This window comes from Tachypleus tridentatus, chromosome 2 (genome assembly GCF_004210375.1).
Source record: "Tachypleus tridentatus isolate NWPU-2018 chromosome 2, ASM421037v1, whole genome shotgun sequence".
NCBI lineage: Eukaryota > Metazoa > Arthropoda > Merostomata > Xiphosura > Limulidae > Tachypleus > Tachypleus tridentatus.
The window spans coordinates 6,072,971-6,097,476 of NC_134826.1; the positions used below are offsets into that span (position 1 = coordinate 6,072,971).

The 24,506-nt window shown below is 33.8% G+C and overlaps 1 protein-coding gene across 1 annotated transcript; it reads left to right on the forward strand.

Annotated features, from left to right (window-relative positions):
* Positions 1-5,256: 5,256 nt before the first annotated feature.
* On the forward strand, positions 5,257-10,250 carry LOC143237120 (uncharacterized). The gene is made up of 2 exons (XM_076476015.1): positions 5,257-7,217; positions 8,215-10,250. The coding sequence occupies exons 1-2, from the start codon at positions 5,257-5,259 to the stop codon at positions 9,653-9,655; spliced, it is 3,402 nt and encodes a 1,133-aa protein (XP_076332130.1). The 3' UTR covers positions 9,656-10,250.
* The last annotated feature ends 14,256 nt before the right edge of the window (positions 10,251-24,506 follow it).

A 24,506-nucleotide genomic window follows, 5' to 3' on the forward strand; every position in this document is an offset into this window, starting at 1 on the left:
AATAAAATAAATAAGGCTTATTATAAGCCTTACCATATAAATTTACAAGGAGAAACAACTTGATTGAGCTGCTGTTGAAACACTTTTGTCGATATAATTCAGTTTTTAGGAGGTAAAAGCAAGTATGTTTTCTGATATTCATTTCTTCTTTCACAATGAGAGAAAAATTGATTTTGAGAAAACTTACAAGGTTCAGAAATCTGGCTTCCCTGTAGCATAATGGTATATCTGCGGGCTCACAACATTAAAACCTGGGTTTTCATACCCGTGGTGAGCAAAATACTGATACCCCACGATGTAGTTTTGTGCTTAACTTCAAACAAACAGTCCACAAAGTAATGAAAGGAACGCAGATTTTATTTGCTTGCATACAAATAAATAAAACAGTATAAAACATATACATTTTGATACTAAATATTGTAAAATTAAAATATAAATCTTCCTAAGGAAGTTTTTCTTCTGCACACAGATGGTGAAAGTCGAAGAACATGTGTCTCTTGGAGCTACGACAATTACAGGAAAACCAGGAGTCACATCTTACACAGACACTGTGCAACCAAAAGCTTCCTTATCATCTAATAACACAGATAAGCTCCAGAAAAGTGAAAGAACAACTGGAATGACACCAGAAGTCAATTCAACTCAACAAACTGATCGAGATGGAAAACATACAACTTCATCAACTGTATCACAACTTAAACAAAATACAATTCATAAGGCCTGGAGTACAAAATCTGTCGCCACGAAACAAGAAACCGAAATAGTTTCCAAGTTATCGACAACAACCAACATGTTGGATGAAACAAGAAAATCATCCACAAAACACAATATATTGGATGATATCACTAATTCGCAAACAATAACTAGTAAACTTAATGAAACTGATGGCACCTTAGCAACACCTAACATCCCTAGTGAAAAAATAGGTTCAACAACAACAACAGATGCACCCAAAAAACTTCTTATTCATCAGATACAACTAACATCCCAAGTGAAACATTTAATTCAACAACTGATGTCTCTGAAAAAGCTTCTCAGTCATCAGTTAAAACTGATATCCGAAGTGAAACATTTAATTCAACAACAACAATGATTGTACCTACCAAAACTTCTCAGCCATCAGTTACAACTAACATCCATACTGAGACATTTAGTTCAACAACTGACGTATTTAAAGAAACTTTTCATCCATCAGTTACAACTAACATCCCAAGTGAAACATTTAGTTCAACATCTGATGTACCTAAAGAAACTTCTCATCCATCAATTACAACTAACATCCATACTGAAACATTTAGATCAACTACTGAAATACCTAAAGAAACTTCTCATCCATCAGTTACAACTAACATCCCTAGTGAGGCATTTATTTCAACAACAACAACTAATGTACCAAAAGAAACTTCTCATCCATCAGTTACAACTGACATCCCAAGTGAAACATTTAGTTCAACATCTGATGTACCTAAAGAAACTTCTCAGTCATCAGTTACGACTAACATTCCCAGTGAGACAATTAGTTCAACAACAACAACTAATGTACCTAAAGAAACTTTTCAGTCATCAGGTACAGCTAACATCCCAAGTGAAACATTTAGATTAACAACAACAACTAATGTACCTAAAGAAACTTCTCAGTCATCAGTTAAAACTGATATCCGAAGTGAAACATTTAATTCAACAACAACAACGAATGTACCTACCAAAACTTCTCAGCCATCAGTTACAAATAACATCCATACTGAGACATTTAGTTCAACAACAGACGTATCCAAAGAAACTTTTCATCCATCAGTTACAACTAACATCCTAAATGAAACATTTAGTTCAACAAGTGATTTATCTAAAGAAACTTCTCATCCATTTGTCACAACTAACATCCCAAGTGAGGCATTTAGTTCAACACCAACAACAACTAATGTACCTAAAGAAACTTCTCATTCACCAGTCACAACTAGCAGCCCAAGTGAAACATTTAGCTCAAAAACAACAACTGAGGTACCTAATAATAATTTTCTGCCATCACTTACAACTAACATCCCTAGTAAGGCATTTATTACAACAACAATTGATGTGCCTAAAGAAACATCTCATCCATCAGTTACAACTAACAACCAAAGTGAAACATTTAGTTCAACAAAACAACTGATGTACCTAAAGAAACTTCTCATCCATCAGTTACAACTGACATCCCAAGTGAAACATTGAGTTCAACAACTGATGTATCTAAAGAAACTCCTCAGTCATCAGTTACAACTGATATCCGAAGTGAAACATTTAGTTCAACAACTAATGTACCTAACGAAACTTCTCATACATTAGTTACAGCTAACATTCCTAGTGAGACAATTAGTTCAACAACAGAAACTGATGAATTTAAAGAAACTTCTCAGTCATCAGTTAAAACTGATATCCGAAGTGAAACATTTTATTCAACAACAACAACGAATGTACCTACCAAAACTTCTCAGCCATCAATTACAAATAACAACCATACTGAGACATTTAGTTCAACAACTGACGTATCCAAAGAAACTTTTCATCCATCAGTTACAACTAACATTCGAAGTGAAACATTTAGTTCAACATCTGATGTACCTAAAGAAACTTCTCAGTCATCAGTTACAGCTAACATTCCTAGTGAGATAATTAGTTCATCTTCTCATCCATCAGTTACAACTAACATCCCAAGTGAAACATTTAATTCAACAACTGATGTCTCTGAAAAAGCTTCTCAGTCATCAGTTAAAACAGATATCCGAAGTGAAACATTTAATTCAACAACAACAATGATTGTACCTACCAAAACTTCTCAGCCATCAGTTACAACTAACATCCATACTGAGACATTTAGTTCAACAACTGACGTATTTAAAGAAACTTTTCATCCATCAGTTACAACTAACATCCCAAGTGAAACATTTAGTTCAACATCTGATGTACCTAAAGAAACTTCTCATCCATCAATTACAACTAACATCCATACTGAGACATTTAGATCAACTACTGAAATACCTAAAGAAACTTCTCATCCATCAGTTACAACTAACATCCCTAGTGAGGCATTTATTTCAACAACAACAACTAATGTACCAAAAGAAACTTCTCAGTCGTCAGTTACAGCTAACATTCCTATTGAGACAATTAGTTCAACAACAGAAACTGATGTATTTAAAGAAACTTCTCAGCCATCAGTTACAACTAACATCCATACTGAGACATTTAGTTCAACAACTGACGTAACTAAAGAAACTTCTGATTCACCGGTAACAAGTAGCATCCCTAGTGAGGCATTTATTTCAACAAAAACAACTGACGTAACTAAAGAAACTTCTGATTCACCGGTAACAAGTAGCATCCCTAGTGAGGCATTTATTTCAACAAAAACAACTGATGTAACTAAAGAAACTTCTCAGTCATCAGTTACAACTAACATCCATACTGAGACATTTAGTTCAACAACTGACGTATTTAAAGAAACTTTTCATTCATCAGTTACAACTAACATCCCAAGTGAAACATTTAGTTCAACATCTGATGTACCTAAAGAAACTTCTCATCCATCAATTACAACTAACACCCATACTGAGACATTTAGATCAACAATTGACGTAACTAAAGAAACTTCTCATTCACCAGTAAAAACTAACATCCCTAGTGAGGCATTTATTTCAACAACAACAACTGATGTACCTAAAGAAACTTCTCAGTCATCAGTTACAACTATCATCCCAAATGAAACATTTAGTTCAACAAGTGATGTTTTTAAAGAAACTTCTCATTCACCAATCACAACTAGCAGCCCAAGTGAAACATTTAGCTCAAAAACAAAAACTGAGGTACCTAATAACACTTTTCTGCCATCACTTACAACTAATATCCTTAGTAAGGCATTTATTACAACAATTGATGTGCCAACAATTGATGTGCCTAAACAACTGATGTTCTAAAGAAACTCATCCATCAGTATACGAAGTGAAACTGACATCCCAAGTGAAACATTGAGTTCAACAACTGATGAATTTAAAGAAACTTCTCAGTCATCAGTTAAAACTGATATCCGAAGTGAAACATTTTATTCAACAACAACAACGAATGTACCTACCAAAACTTCTCAGCCATCAATTACAAATAACATCCATACTGAGACATTTAGTTCAACAACTGACGTATCCAAAGAAACTTTTCATCCATCAGTTACAACTAACATTCGAAGTGAAACATTTAGTTCAACATCTGATGTACCTAAAGAAACTTCTCAGTCATCAGTTACGACTAACATTCCCAGTGAGACAATTAGTTCAACAACAACAACTAATGTACCTAAAGAAACTTATCAGTCATCAGGTACAGCTAACATCCCAAGTGAAACATTTAGATTAACAACAACAACTAATGTACCTAAAGAAACTTCTCAGTCATCAGTTAAAACTGATATCCGAAGTGAAACATTTAATTCAACAACAACAACGAATGTACCTACCAAAACTTCTCAGCCATCAGTTACAAATAACATCCATACTGAGACATTTAGTTCAACAACAGACGTATCCAAAGAAACTTTTCATCCATCAGTTACAACTAACATCCTAAATGAAACATTTAGTTCAACAAGTGATTTATCTAAAGAAACTTCTCATCCATTTCTCACAACTAACATCCCAAGTGAGGCATTTAGTTCAACACCAACAACACCTAATGTACCTAAAGAAACTTCTCATTCACCAGTCACAACTAGCAGCCCAAGTGAAACATTTAGCTCAAAAACAACAACTGAGGTACCTAATAATACTTTTCTGCCATCACTTACAACTAACATCCCTAGTAAGGCATTTATTACAACAACAATTGATGTGCCTAAAAAAACATCTCATCCATCAGTTACAACTAACAACCAAAGTGAAACATTTAGTTCAACAAAACAACTGATGTACCTAAAGAAACTTCTCATCCATCAGTTACAACTGACATCCCAAGTGAAACATTGAGTTCAACAACTGATGTATCTAAAGAAACTCCTCAGTCATCAGTTACAACTGATATCCGAAGTGAAACATTTAGTTCAACAACTAATGTACCTAAAGAAACTTCTCATACATCAGTTACAGCTAACATCCCTAGTGAGATAATTAGTTCATCTTCTCATCCATCAGTTACAACTAACATCCCAAGTGAAACATTTAATTCAACAAAGAAACTTCTCAGTCATCAGTTAAAACAGATATCCGAAGTGAAACATTTAATTCAACAACAACAATGATTGTACCTACCAAAACTTCTCAGCCATCAATTACAAATAACATCCATACTGAGACATTTAGTTCAACAACTGACGTATCTAAAGAAACTTTTCATCCATCAGTTACAACTAACATTCGAAGTGAAACACTTAGTTCAACATCTGATGTACCTAAAGAAACTTTTCAGTCATCAGTTACGACTAACATCCCCAGTGAGGCATTTATTTCAATAAAAACAACTGATGTACTTGAAGAAACTTCTCAGTCATCAGTTGCAACTAACATCCTAAATGAAACATTTAGTTCAACAAGTGATTTATCTAAAGAAACTTCTCATCCATCTGTCACAACTAACGTCCCTAGTGAGGCATTTAGCACAAAAACAACAACTGAGGTACCTAATAATACTTTTCTGCCATCACTTACAACTAACATCCCTAGTAAGGCATTTATTTCAACAACAATTGATGTGCCTAAAGAAACATCTCATCCATCAGTTACAACTAACAACCCAAATGAAACATTTAGCTCAACAAAAACAACTGATGTACCTAAAGAAACTTCTCATCCATCAGTTACAACTGACATCCCAAGTGAAACATTGAGTTCAACAACTGATGTATCTAAAGAAACTTCTCATCCATCAGTTACAACTGACATCCCAAGTGAAACATTGAGTTCAACAACTGATGTATCTAAAGAAACTTCTCAGTCATCAGTTACAACTGATATCCGAAGTGAAACATTTAGTTCAACAACAACAACTAATGTACCTAAAGAAACTTCTCATTCACCAGTCACAACTAGCAGCCCAAGTGAAACATTTAGCTCAAAAACAACAACTGAGGTACCTAATAAAACTTTTCTGCCATCACTTACAACTAATATCCCCAGTAAGGCATTTATTTCAACAACAATTGATGTGCCTAAAGACACATCTCATCCATCAGTTACAACTAACAACCCAAATGAAACATTTAGCTCAACAAAAACAACTGATGTACCTAAAGAAACTTCTCATCCATCAGTTACAACTGACATCCCAAGTGAAACATTGAGTTCAACAACTGATGTATCTAAAGAAACTTCTCAGTCATCAGTTACAACTGATATCCGAAGTGAAACATTTAGTTCAACAACAACAACTAATGTACCTAAAGAAACTTCTCATTCACCAGTCACAACTAGCAGCCCAAGTGAAACATTTAGCTCAAAAACAACAACTGAGGTACCTAATAAAACTTTTCTGCCATCACTTACAACTAATATCCCCAGTAAGGCATTTATTTCAACAACAATTGATGTGCCTAAAGACACATCTCATCCATCAGTTACAACTAACAACCCAAATGAAACATTTAGCTCAACAAAAACAACTGATGTACCTAAAGAAACATCTCTTTCACCAGTCACAGCTAATATCCCAAGTGAAAAATTTAAATTAACAACAACAACTAATGTACCTGAAGAAACTTCTCAGTCATCAGTTACAGCTAACATTCCTAGTGAGATAATTAGTTCATCTTCTCATCCATCAGTTACAACTAACATCCCAAGTGAAACATTTAATTCAATAACTGATGTCTCTGAAAAAGCTTCTCAGTCATCAGTTAAAACTGATATCCGAAGTGAAACATTTAACTCAACAATAACAATGATTGTACCTACCAAAACTTCTCAGCCATCAGTTACAACTAACATCCATACTGAGACATTTAGTTCAACAACTGACGTATTTAAAGAAACTTTTCATCCATTAGTTACAACTAACATCCCAAGTGAAACATTTAGTTCAACATCTGATGTACCTAAAGAAACTTCTCATCCATCAATTACAACTAACATCCATACTGAGACATTTAGATCAACTACTGAAATACCTAAAGAAACTTCTCATCCATCAGTTACAACTAACATCCCTAGTGAGGCATTTATTTCAACAACAACAACTAATGTACCAAAAGAAACTTCTCAGTCGTCAGTTACAGCTAACATTCCTATTGAGACAATTAGTTCAACAACAGAAACTGATGTATTTAAAGAAACTTCTCAGCCATCAGTTACAACTAACATCCATACTGAGACATTTAGTTCAACAACTGACGTATTTAAAGAAACTTTTCATCCATCAGTTACAACTAACATCCCAAGTGAAACATTTAGTTCAACATCTGATGTACCTAAAGAAACTTCTCATACATCAGTTACAGCTAACATTCCTAGTGAGACAATTAGTTCAACAACAGAAACTGATGAATTTAAAGAAACTTCTCAGTCATCAGTTAAAACTGATATCCGAAGTGAAACATTTTATTCAACAACAACAACGAATGTACCTACCAAAACTTCTCAGCCATCAATTACAAATAACATCCATACTGAGACATTTAGTTCAACAACTGACGTATCTAAAGAAACTTTTCATCCATCAGTTACAACTAACATTCGAAGTGAAACATTTAGTTCAACATCTGATGTACCTAAAGAAACTTTTCAGTCATCAGTTACGACTAACATCCCCAGTGAGGCATTTATTTCAATAAAAACAACTGATGTACTTGAAGAAACTTCTCAGTCATCAGTTGCAACTAATATCCTAAATGAAACATTTAGTTCAACAAGTGATTTATCTAAAGAAACTTCTCATCCATCTGTCACAACTAACGTCCCTAGTGAGGCATTTAGCACAAAAACAACAACTGAGGTACCTAATAATACTTTTCTGCCATCACTTACAACTAACATCCCTAGTAAGGCATTTATTTCAACAACAATTGATGTGCGTAAAGAAACATCTCATCCATCAGTTACAACTAACAACCCAAATGAAACATTTAGCTCAACAAAAACAACTGATGTACCTAAAGAAACTTCTCATCCATCAGTTACAACTGACTGAAACATTGAGTTCAACAACTGATGTATCTAAAGAAACTTCTCAGTGTTACAACTGATATCCGATTGAAACATTTAGTTCAACAACAACAACTAATGTACCTAAAGAAACTTCTCATTCACCAGTCACAACTAGCAGCCCAAGTGAAACATTTAGCTCAAAAACAACAACTGAGGTACCTAATAAAACTTTTCTGCCATCACTTACAAGTAATATCCCCAGTAAGGCATTTATTTCAACAACAATTGATGTGCCTAAAGACACATCTCATCCATCAGTTACAACTAACAACCCAAATGAAACATTTAGCTCAACAAAAACAACTGATGTACCTAAAGAAACATCTCTTTCACCAGTCACAGCTAATATCCCAAGTGAAAAATTTAAATTAACAACAACAACTAATGTACCTGAAGAAACTTCTCAGTCATCAGTTACAGCTAACATTCCTAGTGAGATAATTAGTTCATCTTCTCATCTATCAGTTACAACTAACATCCCAAGTGAAACATTTAATTCAACAACTGATGTCTCTGAAGAAGCTTCTCAGTCATCAGTTAAAACTGATATCCGAAGTGAAACATTTAATTCAACAACAACAATGATTGTACCTACCAAAACGTCTCAGCCATCAGTTACAACTAACATCCATACTGAGACATTTAGTTCAACAACTGACGTATTTAAAGAAACTTTTCATCCATCAGTTACAACTAACATCCCAAGTGAAACATTTAGTTCAACATCTGATGTACCTAAAGAAACTTTTCATCCATCAATTACAACTAGCATCCATACTGAGACATTTAGATCAACTACTGAAATACCTAAAGAAACTTCTCATCCATCAGTTACAACTAACATCCCTAGTGAGGCATTTATTTCAACAACAACAACTAATGTACCTAAAGAAACTTCTCAATCATCAGGTACAGCTAACATCCCAAGTGAAACATTTAGTTCAACATCTGATGTACCTAAAGAAACTTCTCAGTCATCAGTTACGACTAACATTCCCAGTGAGACAATTAGTTCAACAACAACAACTAATGTACCTAAAGAAACCTCTCAGTCATCAGGTACAGCTAACATCCCAAGTGAAACATTTAGATTAACAACAACAACTAATGTACCTAAAGAAACTTCTCAGTCATCAGGTACAACTAACATCCCAGGTGTATTATTTAGTTCAACAACAACTAATGTACCTAAAGAAACGTCTCATCCATTAGTTACAACTAACATCCTTAGTGAAACAATTAGTTCAACAACTGATATATTTAAAGAAACTTCTCAGTCTTCAGTTATAACTGAACTCCCAAGTGAAACATTTAGTTCAACAGCAACAACTGATGTACCTAAAGAAACTTCTCTTCCATCAGTTACCACTAACATCCCAAGTGAAACAATTAGTTCAACAACAAGAACCGATGTGGCTAATAAAACTTTTCATCCATCAGTTACTTCTGATATCTCTAATGAGACATTTGGTTCAACAACAATTAATGGACCTAAGTAAATTTCTTATCGATGAGTTATAACTAACATCCCAAGTGAGACACTTAGTTGAACAACAACTAATTTAGATAAATAAACTTCTTATTCATCAGTTAATATTAACATATATAGTGTATTTTATAAGGTTATTTTTGCCAATTAACATCTGAGAACGCATGTCCTTTATTAATTTCAATTAATCTTCCAATATGATATTCGGTTTAAGATTAGTTTTATTAGATCACCTAGGTTGACAATAGTAGTTGATTTTTTTTAGCATAACGTTAAAACAATAATAGAAGATTTCAACCACAGTGTACGATATTTTTGTTGTATTATGATATTATATATTTAACTAATATACTCAGAAAACATAACAGTGACGACGTAGTATTTGGAACTTTAGTATTTAGTATAAAAACATAAAAATATCAAGTATATACCGTAATTAATAGCACGTGTTATGTTTAAATGAAACTAAGTGTTATCTCATAAGTTTATAGAAATATTATTGTTTGAAATACGGCTAATAATCCTGTGTATTGTTTCATATATTGTTCACTGGTGTCTACAACTAATATTTCTATATATTGTTTCTTATATTGTTCACTGGTGTCTACAACTAATATTTCTATATATTGTTTCTTATATTGTTCACTGGTGTCTACAACTAATATTTCTATATATTGTTTCTTATATTGTTCACTGGTATCTACAGCTAATATTTCTATATATTGTTTCTTATATTGTTCACTGGTGTCTACAACTAATATTTCTATATATTGTTTCTTATATTGTTCACTAGTATCTACAACTAATATTTCTATGTATTGTTTATGGTTTTCTTGACAGATTTCTTCTGTTTATTTAAAATTTTCTAAATAACCAAATTAATATTATTCACGTGTTATTTCACCAATTACATGCCTGACAATAAAACTACCTGTTCATATCTACTAATTTTCTCACTGAAATGTCTGATTCAACATTATACTAACCACAGAACCTGAAAAACACGTCATTATAACGTAATTCCATTTTTGTGTGCTGTTATAACCAGAAGTAAAGAAGGGTGTTTATATTCTTTCCATGGTAACAAGGACTGGGACAGCCTGTATAGTTAGGGTGCTTGGCTCGCAATCTGAGGATCGTGAGTTGGAATCCACGTCATCAAACATGGCTGCCTTTTTAGTCGTGACGACCAATCCCACTATTCGGTGGTAAAACAATAGCTGAAAAGTTAACAGTGGTTGCCTTTTATCTAGTCTATCACTGGTAAACTGGGGAAGACTAGCGCAGATAGCCGTCACGAAATACCATACAAAAACACAGAGAAAGGTGTAAATAGAGAGACAATATATTTTCATAACCCTTATCCCACCTGCGAACACCTATGAATCGTACTAGAAATATTGAGTTTAATAATCACCCAGTGTGTGGTGTCCCTAAAGATAGGCTCGTTTTCAAAGAGTAAATATAATCTTTATGCAAACAAAATGAGTTGAGAACACTGACATTCGTAAGTGGAGGCATCTGGAAATAATTTGAAACTAAAACCAGCCTTTCTAACCAAACAACTAAGATTAATTAATGAAATATTTACTTGCTTTAATGACAGTTTCTGAACTTATATCTCATTACGTCCAGTAGCAGTTTTATATTAATATTGCACAAGGCAGAGAATGAATTAACAAGCGAGGTTTGTTAAAGTAGGCTTAGTGTAACGACAAGGAAATTATTATAGTAGGCTTAGCGTTGAATAGCGTAACCAAAAGGAAATTATTTTTTAAGACCTACATAAACTCCTAGAAAGTTTTGAACTTGCAACTACAATATCTGTCACAGATATCACGATATCTGTCAATATAGCTGCGTGAGCAATCCATCTACATGCTGTTGACTTTCTGGAGATAACAACGGAATCTGGTGGCGAGATTATATTTCATTTGTTTACGATGTGCTGCTTTGTTTGTTTTTGTTAAGTGCAAAGATACACAATGAGATATCTGTATTGTGTCCATCACGGGTATGGAAACTCAATATTATCGTTATAAGCCATCAAACTCACTGCTGAACCAGTGAGTGGCACATACGGTTTTAATTTTCTCAAAAATATTCCTTAGTTTATAATAGGTAACGTGTAGATACATGTTTAATAATTAAGTTTTTAAAACCATAAAAATTAAATGTGCGTCCTAGATGAAAGCCTACCAAGATTATGTCTTAAAAAACTGATAAACCAGTAGGAACATAATTTCACCATGGTTTTAAGTTAACTAATTCTGAATATAAGTTGAACTTCAGATAACAATATGTAAAAACAGTTTATATATTACATTTGCTTAAACATTTCTAACGAAAATTATGAACAACATGTTATGTTCTGTTACCAATAATGTCACAATCATTTAATATTTATATATTTAAAAACAGCTGGTATGGATAGAGAAAGCAATATGTAGAGAAGCGAACAACATTTCGACCTTCTTTGGTCATCGTCAGGTTCACAAAGAAAGAAAGGATTACTGACCGGTATCTGACCACATGTTTGAAGGCGGTTGGTTAACCGAGTGTAGGAATGTAGAGGGCGTGCTAAGATGTTGGATATATTTATACCTATTAATATAGGTAAAAAGGTGTTCCTTTATATTGGTTTATTTTGGGCTTGTGTTGTTGTATAAGTAAGGCTTCTTTAATTTTGCGTTTATGTTTGTTTCTTTATTTATTATTTGGGTGTTTTTTATGGCTATGTTGTGTTTATTTGATTTGCAGTGTTCGAAAACGTGTAAAGGTGACTTTTTATGTTCTTTGAATCTGGTTTCCATTTTTCTACTTGTTTCTCCAATATAGAAGTCGTGGCAGTTATCACATTGTATTTTATAAATAATGTTGGTGTGGTGTTTGCCAGTGTAGTTTTTACATAGTATAGACCTCAGTTTGTGCCTGGTTTTTGAATAAATTTTGTATTAACTGGAATGTCATATTTTGTTACTAGTTTTTGCCAAATGATGGTCGAAGAAGGTCTAAACGTTGTTCGCTCCTCTACATAGTGCTTTCTCTATCCATACCAGCCGTTTTTCAATATATACTTTTCTATACAAGTGGGTTTTCTCGTCATCACGGACATTTAATATTTCTTTATTAAGTTTAATGTAAAGCTACTTGAGGGCTATCTGCGCCAGCCGTCTCTAATTTAGTCTGGAGTACACCACCGTCAACTCTTAAACTATTCTTTTACCAACAGAAAGTGAGATAGACCATCACATTATAACGCCTCCGCACTTGAAAGAACAAGCATGTTCGGTAACAGGATTCAAAATCAGGACAAGAAAATTGCGAGTCGAATGCTCTAACCACCAAGCCAGGCCAGGTTATACCATCAACGAACATTCGGGGTCTTGAAAGAGTAGAGAAAACAGGCAAATCTTCTATCTATTGATGAATAAATGTTTCTTTTACATCTGATGGTTACATCAACTTTTTACATTGGATGGTTACATCAAGTTCTACAGTAAATAGATAAAGATTTCTCAGCGTAGAATGTGTGTGTGTGTGTGTGTTTTTTATAGCAAAGCCACATGCGGCTATCTGCTGAGTCCACCAAGGGGAATCGAATCCCTGATTTTAGCATTGTAAATCCGTAACCTTACTGCTGTACCAGCGCGGACTCACAGCGTAGATATTAAAAGAAGTTCTGACATAGTTTGGTAATTAGAGCGTTTGACTCGCAATCTGAGGGTTGCGGGTTTGAGTTCCTGTCTCACCCATCATGCTCGTCTTTTCAGCTGGGGGGCATTATAATGTGACGGTAAATCCCACTATTCATTGTTAAAAGAATACCCCAAGCGTTGGCGTTGGGTGGTGATGACTAGTTGCCTTCCCTCTGGTCTTTCACTGCTAAATTAGAGACAGCTAGCGTAGGTAGCCCTCGAGTAGCTTTGTGCGAAATTCAAAAACAAACAAACAAATACAAATAAATAAACTAAGCAACACGTTATTGACAAACCAACCTGATTGGGTAGGAGGTAATCATGTGACCATCTCCGTTTATTAAGGAAGGAAAGCTAATTTTTCAGTTTTTAATCAGTGAGTAATTTTCCTAAAGTAATATTATCTTCTTTTCAAACAGTAACAGCATAATTAATGCATAAAGATCAACCAAAGACAAGTAAAAAAATAATGTAGAATAATCTACGTTAAACTAAACATGAATAAACCACACGAACCTTCACGTCAACGTGATATTATATGAAACATATTTCGCTCTTTCCATATGCTTTTATATTTGAAGCTTAAAACAAATTACTGAACTGCAGAATAGTTTGAGTCTGAAGACAGTAAGTAGAACAAAGTTGTCTCGTGTTAAATGATGTTTTGTAGACTGAATGGGTCTCGAACATTCATGAGAAAAGCTTACTAGAAACAAAGAGTAATTTATAATTTCAAAATGAATTAAACAGAATTAAACGTTTACTCCTTTAAATAATACGTTTTAGGTGATATAACAGGCCCGGCATGGCCAAGTGTTACAAGGCGTTTGACTCGTAATCCGAGGGTCGCGAGTTCGAATCCCGGTCGCACCAAACATGCTCGCCCTTTAAGCCGTGGAGACGTTATGTGATGATAAATCCCACTATTCGTTAGTAAAAGAGTAGCCCAAGAGTTGGCGGTGGGTGGTGATGACTAGCTGCCTTCCCTATAGTCTTACACTGCTAAATTAGGGACGGCTATCGCAGATAGCCCTCTAGCGATATAACAATTTAATATAAATACGTATTTAAGAGTATAATCTGATCCAAACACCCCTAGCGGCAAATCTTCGGACTAACAACACTATAAAACAGTGTGGACGAGAACGATATTACAAAACATAATAGATCTTGACAGTATCCGGACGTAATGATAAACCTAGAAGACGAAGTACCTTATGGTATAGACAGTAAAGAAATTAATGGGTCAGTATTGAAACAGTAAGCAACTGGTAACATCAGTTAGAGAGCTACTTTCCTCCTCTAAATAATTAACTCAATAAACCAATTGAACTGAATATTTTCATTTTTGGACAATAATCATCTGTTGTTTCTGTGATTCCTACACTTTCGACAATAATCATCTGTTGTTTCTGTGATTCGTACACTTCCGACAATAATCATCTGTTGTTCCTGTGATTCCTACACTTCCGACAATAATCATCTCTTGTTCCTGTGATTCCTACACTTCCGACAATAATCATCTCTTGTTCCTGTGATTCCTACACTTCCGACAACAATCATCTGTTGTTCCTGTGATTCCTACACTTTCGACAATAATCATCTGTTGTTCCTGTGATTTCTACACTTCCGACAATAATCATCTGTTGTTCCTGTGATTCCTACACTTCCGACAATAATCATCTCTTGTTCCTGTGATTCCTACACTTCCGACAATAATCATCTGTTGTTCCTGTGATTCCTACACTTCCGACAACAATCATCTGTTGTTCCTGTGATTTCTACACTTCCGACAATAATCATCTCTTGTTCCTGTGATTCCTACACTTCCGACAATAATCATCTCTTGTTCCTGTGATTCCTACACTTCCGACAATAATCATCTCTTGTTCCTGTGATTCCTACACTTCCGACAACAATCCTCTGTTGTTCCTGTGATTTCTACACTTCCGACAATAATCATCTGTTGTTCCTGTGATTCCTACACTTTCGACAATAATCATCTGTTGTTCCTGTGATTCCTACACTCCCGACAATAATCATCTGTTGTTCCTGTGATTCCAACAGTTCCGACAATAATCATCTGTTGTTTCTGTGATTCCTACACTTCCGACAATAATCATCTGTTGTTCCTGTGATTCCTACACTTCCGACAATAATCATTTGTTGTTTCTGTGATTCCTACACTTCCGACAATAATCATCTGTTGTTTCTGTGATTCCTACACTTCCGACAATAATCATCTGTTGTTTCTGTGATTCCTACACTTCCGACAATAATCATCTGTTGTTTCTGTGATTCCTACACTTCCGACAATGTATTTATTACACTTTCCTAGAATTATGAAACAATAAAAAACAACAACAAATATTTCTCTTTACGACCATGTTTGATACAACTTTTGTCAATGTACTCGACTGCTCTAACTTTGGTCTCAACACTGAAAATATATAAATGTTTATTATTTTCCCATTTGCAAGCCTTCCGTTATCTGGTTCTTTGAATTATTTAAAATGTCATATTAATGGACTTAGACCGGCACACTATGTGTCTGGTATCATATTTCCTGGTTGTTCGAGAATATGAACTATATGTCTGGTATCATATTTCTCGGTTGTTCGGATCATTTAAGGGGCCGAACCTTTAAACTACAACTTCACAGATATATGCTTCGTATAGATCTTTGCTTATACCTACTATCTGCTCTGTCACTGTCTTATAGATAAACAAAGTAATTATTTCAAAATTCGAACTTTGAAGAGTATTTTATTAAAGTTTTCTGGGTCTTAACGCTACGCAATCACACAGTTCTGTTGCAGGTCTGGTTTTCAGTTTGTATTAAGATCATTCATTCATTTAAGATCAAGATATTAAGATTTGATATATGAAAAACTGTTTCCCAAAGCTGCACGTAGTAGCAGCAACACCACTTATTAATAACATTCATTACTTCAGAATTTGATCGTACATAACTTGTATCGTCACAGGTGCCGCTGAGTTCGCTGTTTTTGAGTGTCGGCACTTACGTTTCTGCGCAGGTTTTAAGCGGGCGACAGTGTTAAAATATTAATTTTATCAAATATTCGAAATGTGCCAGTCGAGCACGGCAGTCACATTCTAACTCTGTAATAGCTCAAATTATCAACTTATGACAAGAAAAAAAATGCAATTTCCTAAGGTGAAAATCCATATTTATATGTACTTTCGTGTTTAAGAAACGAGCTGTAGTTTATAAATTAACTAGAGTCTACCACCAAAATATTTGCAACAGTTTCAAATCTTTCGATTCAATTTTCCTTGCTTTAAAAATATTTTGCGGTTAGAAAATAGATTCACGTAGACGAAACTTTATTTAATACAACTACAAACACGTAGCTTTATTTAATAAAACAACACATACATAACTTTATTTAATAAGACTACACACACATAACTTTATTTGATAAAATAACACATACATAACTTTATTTAATAAAACAACACATACATAACTTTATTTAATACAACTACAAACACATAACTTTATTTGATAAAACTACACATACATAACTTTATTTGATAAAACTACACATACATAACTTTATTTAATAAAACTACACATACATAACTTTAATAAAACTACACATACATAACTTTATTTGATAAAACTACACACACGTAGCTTTATTTAATAAAACAACACATACATAACTTTATTTAATACAACTACAAACACGTAGCTTTATTTAATAAAACAACACATACATAACTTTATTTAATAAAACAACACATACATAGCTTTATTTAATAAAACTACACACACATAATTTTATTTGATAAAACAACACACACATACCTTTATTTGATGAAATTAGATGTAAAGTAAAGAACAAAGTATAGAAGCATATAATAATTTATATGTAAAAACGGTTCGTTTGGGTTGAAAAATATTTTACGTAGAGGAGCGAACAACGTTTCAACCTTCTTCAGTCATCGTCAGGTTCACAAAGAAAGAAAGAGGTAACTGACCGGAAGTTGACCACATGTTTGGAAGGGGTTGTGTAACTGAGTGTCGGAATGTAGAGGGCGGTGTTATGTGTTTGAATATATAATACCGCCCTCTACATTTCGACACACAGTTACACAACAGTTTAGTGAACCTGACGATGACCGAAGAAGGTCGAAACGTTGTTCGCTCTTCTATGTAAAATGTTTTCTCAGCCCAAACGAGCCGTTTTTGCATATAAATTTCTCAACAAGTGGGTTTCTCGTCATCACTGAGTTACACAACCCCTTTCAAACATGTGGTCAGCTTCCGGTCAGTTACCTCTTTCTTTGTGAACCTGACGATGACCGAAGAAGGTCGAAACGTTGTTCGCTCTTCTATGTAAAATATTTTCTCAACCCAAACGAGCCGTTTTTGCATATAAATTTCTCAACAAGTGGGTTTCTCGACATCACTGATAATTTTATTTTATTATATTTAATATAGGTATAAAGGTGTTCCTTTGTATTGGTTTATTTGGGGCTTGAGTTGTTGTATAAGTAAGGCTTCTTTAATTTTGTGTTTGTTTATGTTTGTTTCTTTATTTAGTATTTGAGTGTTTTCTACGGTTATGTTGTGTTTATTTGACTTGCAGTGTTCGAAAACGTGTGAAGGTGACTTTTTATGTTCTTTGAATCTGGTTTCCATTTTTCTACTTGTTTCTCCAATATAGAAGTCGTGGCAGTTATCACATTGTATTTTATAAATAATGTTGGTGTGGTGTTTGTCAGTGTAGTTTTTACATAGTATAGACCTCAGTTTTGTGCCTGGTTTTTGAATAAATTTGGTATTAACTGGAATGTCATATTTTGTTACTAGTGTTTGCCAAATGTTGGTTATTTGTCTGCTGATGTCAGGAATATATGGTATACAGCAGTATATGGTTTCGTGATTTTTTGATTCGTGAGATATATTTACTTTAGTTGGTTGATTTTGCTTTATGTCTAGGTGTGTGCGTATGATGTTTTCTACGGGTTGTGGAGGAAACTTATTGATGTTGATGAAGTATTGTTTTATTTTGTCTAATTCATCGTTAATTTTATCTGGTGAGCATAGGTTTATGGCTGTGTTTATTTGGTTTCTTAGCATGTTGAGTTTTTGTTTCGTTTCATGTGCTGAGTCCCAAGGAAAGTATAGTCCAGTATGGGTGATTTTTCGGTGGATTTCTGTTTTGAATTGTGTGTCAGTTCTTGTAATTTTGAGGTTAAGAAAGCATATTTGATTGCTTTCTTCCTGTTCACATGTGAAGTTAATGTTGGGATGTATAGAGTTAATGTGATTGAAAAAATTAAGTGTGTGTTCTGTAGATTTGAATCCCGCAACCGTGTCATCTACATATCTGTACCAGTATAGTGGTGGATGTAATGCTGTGTTAATTGCTTGTGTTTCAACTTGTGTCATAAAAATATTGGCTAGAACTGGTGATACTGGGTTGCCCATGCTTAGGCCATTTGTTTGTATATAGTTGTGGTTGTTGAACATGAAGTTTGTCTTTATCGTGGTGAATTCTATGAGGGTTGCTAACTGGCTAATGGGAATGTTTATTGATGGGTTAGGGTCTAGGATATAGAGTTCTAAGGCTATCTTGCAGACTTCAGTGGTTGGAACTTCTGTAAAGAGGTATATAACATCGAAACTGGCCATTAAGGCTTTATGATTAAGTTGATTTAGATTAGACTTGAAACTAAAAGAGTCTTTGATGAATGAGTTGCCTGATGTTACATATTTGGAGAATGCCCATGCTATATATTTACCAAGATTGTAATTAAACGATTCATATGTGGACATTATTGGTCGTAATGGACAATCTGGTTTCTGAGGTTTGGGGATGTCGTATGTGAATCACTGCTAATGTCTTATGTCCACACCTTTAGATAAACTTTTGAAAGTAGAAATATTTAGGGCTTGTAACAAGCTTAGGTCTTTTAATTTACCTGTGAAGCTTTGATATATTACTTATTAAAATTAGTTTAGCATTTTACTAAACAACTATTTATCATTTACCAATAATCTCATTTTCTCAACTTAGAATATTTAATAAGGATGATTGAAAAATTTAGTGGAGTTGATTCAGTCTATGGACAATTAGTGGAACTGAGTCAAAGTTGGGACAATTAATAGAGCCGAGTCAAAGTTGGGACAATTACTGGAGCTGAGTCAAAGCTGGGACAATTTCTGTAGCTGAATCAAAGTTTGGAGAATTAATGGAGCTGAGACAAAGTTGGGACAATTAATAGTGCTGAGTCAAATTTGGGACAATTAATAGAGCTGTGTCAAAGTTGGAACAATTTCTGTAGCTGAGTCAAAGTTTGGAGAATTAATGGAACTGAGTCAAAGTTGGGACAATTAATAGAGCCGAGTCAAAGTTGGGACAATTACTGGAGCTGAGTCAAAGTTGGTACAATTAATATAGCTAAGTCAAAGTTTGGACAATTTCTGTAGCTGAATCAAAGTTTGGAGAATTAATGGAGCTGAGACAAAGTTGGGACAATTAATAGTGCTGAGTCAAAGTTGGGACAATTAATAGAGCTGAGTCAAAGTTGGGACAATTTCTGGAGCTGATTCAAAATTGGGAGAATTACTGCAGCTGAGTCAAAGTTGGGACAATTACTGGAGTTGATTCAGAATAGGAGATCTAATAAGGTTGATTCAAACTTAGGACACCTAGTGGTGTTGATCCAGTTTGAAAGATTAATGGTCTGATTTTAACTTGGGAGATTTAATGGGGATGATTCTGGTTTCAAACTGTTTACAACTATACAACTAGGAGCTAATGTTGTATTATATATATATGTATATATATAGTATAATGTTAATGTTGTATTATATATATAGTATAATGTTAATCTTGTATTATATATATATATAGTATAATGTTAATGTTGTATTATATATATATAGTATAATGTTAATGTTCTATTATATATATAGTATAATGTTAATGTTCTATTATATATATAGTATAATGTTAATGTTCTATTATATATATAGTATAATGTTAATGTTCTATTATATATATATGTATGTATATAGTATAATGTTTAATGTTGTATTATATATATCTATGTATATAGTATAATGTTAATGTTGTATTATATATATATGTATGTATATAGTATAATGTTTATTGTTGTATTATTTATATGTATATAATATAATGTTAATTGTTATAATATATATATTTAATATTATACTATAATCATAATGTTTAAAGTCCTGAACAAAGCACATTAATATGAAACAATATGCGCTGCATATTTTTAAAAATCAGTCTAAAATTCAAGCTACAACGTAAAATTATAAAATGTATCCTAGGTTTTGGAGGTGAATACAGAAGTAGGACCCACATCGCGGTGGGGATGCACAGTTAATCAGTCTTAACCTGCAATTTGGTTGTCTCACATAAGAAAATTAGAAATTGGGAAAGCGAGATGTGGGTGCTCAAGCCCACAATGTCCCACATCTATATCACCCTTCACTACCTGGACACAGTTGTGGGAAGGTGACTGCTGTCCCAAGTTAAAATAAGAAAAAGATAAACATAAAAAGATGAAAAGTAAATTAATAAAAAAATGAAAATAAGTTACTACCATTTGGGGGTAAGTAAGATAAAACTTACCTCTTGATGTAAGCCTACCTGCCCCAATATTGTAGAGTCACTAATTAACACGACATCAGTAAAGTGATAGTTTACTCTGACAATCATGCTTTTATATGCGGCTAAAGGTGTACATCCGCGGGGGCCAGACTAGAGGGAAGCTAGTCATCACCACCCACCGCTAACTCTTGGGCTACTCTTTAACCAACAAATAGTGGGATTGACCGTCACATTTTAACGCCCCCACGGCTGAAAGAGCTAGCATGTTTGGTATGACTTGGATTCGAACCTGTGACCTTCAGATTACGAGTCGATTGCCTTAACTACCTGGTCATGCCGGGTCTGTTTGTTTGAAATTAAGCGCAAAGCTACATGATGGGCTATCTGTGTCCTGCCTACCACGGGTATCGAAACCCAGTTTTCAGCGGTTTGAATCTGCAGACATACTGCTGTACCAATTGGGTCCCAAGATCAAGAATTTCACATATTATCTCAACATTTTTTCCTTCCAGTCATTATTTGTATTTTTTCTAGCATAATTTTTTTAGATGTAAATGAATATTCATTCACCCCATTTTCACATTTATATTTGTGTAAAACTGTTTTGTGATGTTGCAGGATACAATAATCATTCTCACGAAGGGTAATATTTTTAATGAAAATTTTGTTTTTTCTTTCGTTTCGAAAAGGAATTGTTTTAATTTCACGTTTCAGTGGAAGCGATTCAACCGTAAAGAAGTCCCTGATATACAACCACATTATTTCAGGCATAGTTAATATATGCGTGTAAAAGCATATATATATTCTTCCCACTTTATTTTAACGTATGACTTTAGGACTAGCCTTTTTTAAATAAAGAATACCATCTTCGAGAACGTAGCGGATAACCCAAAATGACCGAAGAAATCCTGAGTACACGAAAGCTTACGTTACATGCTAATCACGGTATTTTAACAGCTCAAACAGTAATTTACTGTTTTAATAATCATCAATACACTGTTTTACCTCTGTTACTGTCATTACCAGTTCTGTAAAACGCACGCACGCTCATGTTTTTATTAAAGTGTTCAGAGAAAATGCCCGTTAGGAAGGGCGCAAAGTGATTACCATAGAAACGCCGATCATTGATTGCAGTATGTGTGAACTGATAGCTTGAGAAATGAAACCTGTGTTTAAAGTCAAGTACATAAAGTATAATTAATATGAAATGAGCATTTTGTCACGAAATGTTTCTTTCAGGATAACCTGACGTGCGTATGTCTAAAAACAGTAATCACCGAGTGCAAAGATTTGTAATCAGAGGTTTCGGAAACTGACTTTTAATGGCATGAAAACAGCATCGATTATAACTTATAACCTACACTTCAATATATGTATATTTAGAGGTATCTTAGTTAATCATATATTAAAACAATTTTGATTGTTATGAGTCAATATAATGTTCAACGTTAGCCATACGAAACGTTTAAACTGTTAAAGTTAATTTAACATTAAGTTTTATTCAAAATACGTTTCAAGTATCAAAGTTAACTTAACGCCTGAAAGTTATTGAAACACAAATACAAAACACGTTTCAACTGTTAAAAGTCAACTCAGCCATTCAAATACACCAACACACAATAACATAACAGTTAATAAGTTTAACTCTTAAAATTTCACTAGAATTTAAAATATCCTCATTTTAACAGGGCCAAGCGTGGCGCAATGTTTATCATCCTGTATTATGAATCTAAAACTCCATGGTCGTCTTCCTGTTGCCATAAAATCTCGCTCAGCGCTTTGAGGCCGCGGGTACGTTATATTAGTGACTGTCAGATCCAACTATTCGATTAGATTAGCCCAAGAGTTGGCGATGGTTGATGTTGTTTATTTGCGTTCCCTTTAGTCTCTCTGTTCAAAATTAGAAACAGCTAGCCCTTGAAACAACTTGAAATGGAGTAACATTTCTTTGTTCCTTTTCTTTTACGAGTGTCTGGCATGGGGTTCAGTTCTCAATTTATCGGTGGTGATTTCGAATCCTGTCACCGAACATGCTATCCTCTCAGTCATTGTCAGTGTTGGTTAATCCCACTATTCTTTGGTGAAAGTGTAACTCTAGAGAATGTTGTCAGTTTTTGATGACTAGCTGATTTACCCTTCAACTTTCAGTTTATGAATTAGTGACAAAAAACAAACATTTGTAACAAGCTAATATTATATATTTACAAACGGCTGGTATGAGTAGAGAAACCTCTAGTAGAGGAGCGAACAACCTTTCGACTTTCTTCGGTCATCGTCAGGTTCACAAAGAAAGAAAGGGTTACTGACCAGTATCTGACCATATGTTTGAAGACGGTTGTATAATTGAGTATAGGAATGTAGAGGGCGTGTTAGATGTTGGATATACTTATTAATATAGGTATAAATGTGTTCCTTTGTATTGGTTTATTTTGGGCTTGAGTTGTTATATAAGTAAGGCTTCTTTAATTTTATGTTTGTTACTTTATTTAGTATTTGGGTGTTTTCTCTCTGGTAGTTTAATCCAGAGTTGCATATATTACAGTGATCATTACAAAGTTGGTTTGTAAAATATGATGCTAAAAGAAAATCGAAAAATAAACAAAATGTTTTGATAGGGAAACATGTGGAAAAACAAACTCAAATTGCAATGATACGTTTTATTATTATGTGATAACGAGAAACCCATATGAAGTAAAAATGTATTCTAAAGACGGCTGGTACAGGTAATAAAACTTTAATGAAAATAGAGAACAGAACAACGGTTCGACCTTCCAGGTCATCTTCAAACTAACACCAGGTTAACAGGTCGAAACGTTGTTCTGTTCTCTATTTTAATTAAAGCGTCAATACCTACACCAGCCGTCTTTAGTATACGTTTTATTATAAATTATTTATTATACCATTATACAGTGTTTATTTTTTTGTATTTCATCATTGATTGAAACTGTTTCACTGGTGTATCCTATATATAATTACGTAAATGCGTGATTCATTATGTATTAGGACTTCCTATCTAACCTTTTCTCAAAGAGTTTTCTTCTTAGCACTGACCAAAAGAAAACTACTAGTTGACCATTTCTCTTTAAGACAAAACAGAGATTAAAAGAAAAACCAATTTCATTTCATTTGACATTTTTTTATTTTCAGTTTGAGACAATGAAACGTAAAACTGATATATAATTTGTTGGGCTTCCTTTTGAGGGTCACTTTCATGTAGAACTTCAATATGTCTGAAAGCAAGTCTTTTTGTTTTCAGCTGCATAGCCTGTAATCTATAATTCATCATCAGAGCATGAGTGTTATTGGAAAGATAAAAAAATAGACCTGCAACATTTGAAGAACTTAATCTATTAAGAAGGTATTATTTCTCCGAATTATATTTTCATGGTAACATAATCAAACGTAAGGTAAAAATTCTTAAAAATATGAAAGTTTTAAAAATAATAATTCTGTATTAGTATTTTCACATAACTTTAAATATATTGTGTCGTGTCTACTGCCTTGAATTTTAATGTTGTAAATCCTCAAGCTTTATTACTGA